The sequence below is a fragment of the Heptranchias perlo genome, chromosome 4, assembly GCF_035084215.1.
Source record: "Heptranchias perlo isolate sHepPer1 chromosome 4, sHepPer1.hap1, whole genome shotgun sequence".
Classification (NCBI taxonomy): domain Eukaryota; kingdom Metazoa; phylum Chordata; class Chondrichthyes; order Hexanchiformes; family Hexanchidae; genus Heptranchias; species Heptranchias perlo.
This window is the reverse complement of record NC_090328.1, coordinates 104,102,024-104,108,023: the sequence shown is the minus strand read 5'-3', so window position 1 is coordinate 104,108,023 and position 6,000 is coordinate 104,102,024. Positions and strand designations below refer to the sequence as shown.

General features: G+C 38.0%; 1 protein-coding gene across 3 annotated transcripts in view; it reads right to left on the bottom strand.

Annotated features, from left to right (window-relative positions):
• Positions 1–834: 834 nt before the first annotated feature.
• LOC137321172 (uro-adherence factor A-like) overlaps positions 835–6,000 on the bottom strand; it is a 95,957-nt gene continuing 90,791 nt past the window's right edge. For 2 of the 3 annotated variants that reach the window (XM_067983434.1, XM_067983436.1), the window contains exons 18-20: positions 5,162–5,337; positions 3,505–3,595; positions 835–2,918 (exon numbers count right to left, since the gene is read on the bottom strand). In XM_067983434.1, coding sequence (XP_067839535.1) covers positions 2,836–2,918; positions 3,505–3,595; positions 5,162–5,337 — 350 coding nt within the window. In that variant the 3' untranslated portion in view covers positions 835–2,835. The remainder of the gene's footprint in view (positions 2,919–3,504; positions 3,596–5,161; positions 5,338–6,000) is intronic. The other variant, XM_067983435.1, reaches the window with a different exon arrangement.

The window sequence follows — 6,000 nt, the reverse complement described above, 5'->3', positions numbered from 1 at the left end:
TGCCCCTTCAGTCAGCAAGTGGCATAAAAAAACAAGGATGGGGAAAAATAAAATTGAACGAGACACAAAAATATTTAACTACCTCAATACTTCCATTGCTGTTTCCCACAAGCAGACACCACTGTTCTAAAGTTCACATTATGCCATGGAGCAATTTCCAGCTGTAAGGGAGGCTAAGCAATCTGCTCCAAAGCTTCCACCATTGCCAGTCCAGGTAGGAAATGGCACAGTAAAACAGCCCAAGGTGATGACCTGTGCTCCAGTACCTGTCCATGACAGCGCACAGTGAGAACCCAATACGGGAACACCTATGCCCTACTACAGCATGTCAGCAATGCAGTATGGCACCATACTCTGCTGGTGAGTGGGGAAGAACTAAGTGCAGGCATCCAATCTTCAAGGAAAAAAATAAAATCCTAGATAAAATCCTGGCATGTAAAATTCAATGACATGATTAACTGGAGCACTTTGAATTAGGAGGGATTAAAAAAAAACTTAGCTACACTAGAGGAGATACAATAGCAAAATGTCTTCAACTGAATAGAGGATGAATGGTGAGGCTTCATGGGTTGAAACTGGACAAATCCTGAGCAGACCGTATCCCACTGCCAGAGCCACAGCTGCCGATGAAGGAAGCTGCTCAATGAGTAAGCTTATTAAGTAGTTTGAGCCTGGGGGAGATTATGATTCCCAAGTGACATCACAGAATTTAAACCTCTTTATAAAGTATTTGCAGTCAATTTTCAAAACAAAAGCTAAGGAAAGAAATTCATGGTACATGACAAAGATTCCATCATGATGCAAGATCACAAAAAGAAGAAAATAATTCTGGAGTTCAGCAGAGAAATCACATAATCCTTTATTTCCAAATGTAGAAGTTACTTTTTTAGGCAAAGTACTTAGAAAAATGGTAGCCCCTGCAATTATTCTGTAGGTGGGTTAAACTCATTTTGTACATATATACTTCAGCATCTTTTTACTTTGTTTAAGTGCTTGCATATCAAACAACCATTTTTTCAAATAAACAATTTTTTTTAATAAAACAGAAACAAATTTACTAGTTGTTGCAAGTAAGTACTGGTTTACAAACATTTTCTGCATGGAATTTCTGCTTTACATTTGACAGAACTCAATTACAACGGGTGAGATGAAGGAAAATACTGGGTTATGTTTTTTTCCTGTTCAGTGGATACTAAATGGGGAACATAGTACAGAATTTATTCCATGAGTGGCAAAGAACTAAGAAGCGCAGTTATATTAATTGTGTGAGAGATAAAAACAGAAAGGAGGCAAAGAGAAACAGAGAGAGTAATAGAGAGAAGGAACTTACATTAATATATTGCTTCACCACGTCCTCAGGACGTCCCAAAGCACTTCTAAACCAATGAATTACTTTTGAAGGTACTGTTGTTACCTAAGCAATGTTGCAGCCAGTATGCACTACTCTGGATGTATAAACGCCTCTTGCAGTTAGAATGGCTCAGTTGGCAGCAGTGATGGAATGTAAATCTCTACTTTCCCTTACTGTGAGGCTGCTACGTAACATGAATTTGGGCAGTCTTAACCCATGGACAGCGCTCCAAAACACAAAACTATCCTAATTCAGCATTAAATGGGCACTCACTCGGAAGGAACACATCTGTCTGTGCGAGAAATGGAAGCAACACAGCTGTCCAGCACAGGTCACACTTCGGAGCTTGGGAGTTAAAGCATTGTTTGGTTAGTTTTACTCTGCAGCTAATTGTTCTAAACCTGAACCGGGAGCACCTGAATTGGGGAAGTGTTTCCATTTTTGAATATGAGCATTCCTTCATTGTGATAAACACTCAAACATTCACCAAAACAATTGCCAATCTGATGCCAAATTTTGGATCATTTACTGCTGCAGTTTGATGCCTGGTAGGAACTGGGTTGAATCTGCCCAAACTCTTCACATGCAATCCACACAGCTAATGGACAAAAGAAATCTTTGTTCCATTAGGCTGGATCAAACTCAATCCCAAGTCCCAGAAGTGAAAGGATATTTTCATTTTCACTCAGTTTTCTACTCTCTCCTTTCACTAGCTGCCTACCCGATAGCTTAACTAAGATCAAGAGCTCCAATATAGTTAAACATAGTCATGAACATGCATACTTCCATGCCGCTTAAGTCAAGACATTGTACGAGCAAGGATTTATCGTTTGTTTGGCATATATTATCCTTATTACCATAAACAAATATACCTTACAATGAAGGTACACTTAAGACGATTTAGACTCGCATTTCCTCTTCTATTCCTGTACTTTTTCCGAGTTTCTCGAGGTTTTTGCTGAAATTGGATTATATTCTGTATTCCAATTTCCTCCCCTTTGTTTACAGAAATTTTGGGCCCTAAAACACTGAATTACATAAATGAAGGATAAGTTTCATCACATAATTATGTTTATCAGTCTTTATGCCCCAAAGTCAATTATACAGATAAAAATTTTCAAAGCAGAGCACGTTGGTAACAGCACAGTAATTCATTAGAGACAACTAACATTTTAACTATTCCAAAAAAACTCTTAAATTATTCTAACAAATGGTAAAAACTAGAAAAGTTTTATTGCATGTGAAAAGGTTTATCAAGCTGTGTGTCCAGATACATCAACTGCACTGGATACAAATTTTCAAAGCAGGATACTTTTAATATATTTCAAAAACAGAATAGCACTAGTGGTGCATAAAAAAGCAGGTTAATGTTCCAACTATTCCAAAATGCTCTAAACTATTATGAAAAATACAGTACAAATGTACAAAAAACACTACTGGCACAAAAATTGCTCCTCACAAATACCGTTTTCTCATCAAGCTGTTTAATCCATTTTGGCTCCTTTCAACTGTGTAAAAAGCAGAACAGCCTCAGTATCCAGAAGATTTGTAACATTGTACGTGTTACCTGCAAAAGAGGAAACAAAGATTATTCAGGCAGTAGACTAATTTTTCACATTCTAAGTGTAAAGACGTTAGATTTTGAAAATTTACTTTTGAAAATTACAAAAAACCCTGCTCTGGCTAGATCTGTCGGCCATCTTGTGGCCTGTCCTTCATCTTTTAATTACTGGAGCAATTTAATCAAGTAGTAAGCAGCTTTTGAAATCTTGTGCACTAATGCATGCCAGCAATCGGTTGGCATAATCAAACAGTGCTGAGGTGCTCAATTAACTTGGCTACTGATTCAACTTCTGGCAAATCTCACGTGCGATTACAATCCCACAAAATCAATTTTGTGCCTCAGTGACTCAGCTGCTGTTTCAGCTCCTTGGTGAAATATGTAACCCCTTCAATCTGCAGAGGTAGGATTTGTGCGGGCATATGTTTCATTTAGCTGTGAATCTAGGGGGTACTGTAGTGTGCATACTGACCAGGATTGTCAATGTGTGTATATTTTGATTGACTGGCATTTAGATGATTCTAAAATGAAACATGGTAGCTCTTTGTAAGGCACAAATTTTTAAAAAATCAAAAGAAAAAAGATCATTTACCTGAAGGCACGAAGAAGTAATCCCCTTCTTTGAGATGGTATGTGGTACGGTATATTGTAATACCTAGGTCTCCTTTTAGGATATGAAATATCTGTAATACAATTAACATGTATCAAAAAAAAAAGCTAGGTTCGAGCACAAAAGCCACACCCAGAATTCTTGCAATGCTAAAAATCTGCTGATGTGATATTATGGCAGCTTCATCAATCCAATAAAGAACCAATTTGTGATTCTGGAAACAGATTGCGTGCAGATCCTGTGCACGCAGACTGAAAGTTTGTAATCTAGAGACCATGTACTGAACTGTAGTTGAACCTCAAAGTACTGCATTTTCACACAGCTTAAATAGAATCAATGCTTTCAAAAAGTGCCACTAGAGATTTTAATGTTTAATAAAGTTTGATACAAAATTTGGAAAACAATATAGCTCCATTGTATAGTATAATTATCTATTTAAGTAACCACTAGCAGTCAAAAGGCTGGGGACATCTTAAATATTGGATCCAGAATTGAAATTTGGGAGGTTCAAAAACTGGATCTTAAAAGATCAGCAAGGTTCTGTTTGCCACTGGCCCTGGCAAATTCAAACAGGTGAACCCACTGCTGAATGTTCAAATTCCTACTTTCACACTGACTAAGTAGACTGAGTAGGAGACCGACGCTGACGAACAGGCAGCTACCACAACACTTATGCTAGGCCTTATTAGGTAAGCTTTTGTGTGCTTGTTTCAGCAAAATAAAAATCAATCAGATTGGCATAGTACCCAGCTAATCAAAAACCTCGACATGTTGACTGGGAGATTGGAAAATCCAGAATAGATAGGAGAGTAGGATTGGGCTAGAAGCAGGTAAATGCAGCTTGAAGACAGAGTCACATCAACTGGATCATCTCCTTTCCTGAAGGTGTTTAGTATCGACGCAGCTGGTCAGTAATATGACTTCTGATATCCTGGCAGAGCCCATGAACGCTAACTACATAATACAAAAATGGCCATGTAGTTAACAGGAACCAATCCGTTTTGAGATTTAAGTCATGTGGTTCACACAAATCAATAGGTCAGCAATGATGGATACTAAATATGCTCACATTGGAATATTTTTTTCAGTTCTATGTGAACAAACAGCAGCATTTGTATTGCAGCTCATATAAAAGAACTTTATAAAGAGAAGAGCTTTAAGGAGGCTTCTAAAGTAAGGGAGAAAGATGGGAAGGTCTTGGAAGACATTTCTGAAGGATGGGTTTCTGATGGTTATGTGGAGTATGAGAAGGAGATCGAGTCAGAGGACTGGAGAGTGCAGGCTGGGACATACAATTATAAAAGATCACTCAAATAAGGCAAAGCAAGACCTTGAAGTCGATATACTGGGAAACAGGCATCTACTGGAGTTCGGCATGGGTGGGAGCGTGAGGTGCATGGGGCTTTATGCCCAAGAGGATTCAAGTCAGAGTGGAGTGGTAAATTGGGGATTGGGCAGGAAATCGGAGTTGAGGTCAAAGATCAGCCTTGGCCTGATTGAATGGCGGAGCAGGTTCGAGGGGCCTTATGGCCTATTCCTGCTCCTATTTCTTATGTTCTTAATTAATAAAAATGTTAATAATACAACACACCCAAGGTTTCTATGAAGAATAAATCATTACAAGCAAAAACTTACTCACCATGGTATCTTTATAAACCATCTGACAGCCCTTTTCTTTGTAAGGTCCCAACACCAGTTTGCCACAAGAAAATGTCTTCCAATTTAAGCTCTTGCATATGGCAATGGACCTATTATCCTCATACTCTGTCTTTAAGGGATAGAAGAAATTACACATTTCTGAGGTTCTAACGCAGTCTGAAAGTCCAAAAAAAAACATGATTAGAAGATGTACAATACATTGACACCAAATTCAAAATGGTGATTACTGGGCACAAGAAAAGAAACACTGACACATTATTGCCTGAGCCTATTTGTTGTACATTTTAATTTATTAATTTAAACAGCAATCATCTGCTTTCTACTTCCACTCTTTTTATGGTTTCTCTCATGCACACTACAACCGACAAGGCCAAAAGGAGATGACCAGAGTGAAAGAATTGACCAAAATAACGCAGCTCTCAAATCAAGTGACTTGAATGTGACAGCAATAACATGCATTCCAAGACCAGAAGTTGACTATCAGCGAGACTAAAACAAATGTGTAATTTTTTTTAAATATAAGACTGGTAACATGAAACATAATGTATTAAAAAGGAAACTGTTTTAAACAGTTAATGGAACTTGAAGTTAGTAAGTTAGTAAGTCAACAGGCCCCGAGGGATCCTCTGAAGAATATTTAGAGAGGTTGGTGATGAAATAGCAGCACTAATCAGAAGTTATCAAAATTCTCTGGAACAAGAATTGTTCCAAAGGACTGGCTATGAGTGTTATACCCATTCAAAAATGGGGGAAGGACTAAGCCAGCTAACAAGTTAGTAGCAAAAATAATGAAGGATGACATTAACGAATCCTTGCAAC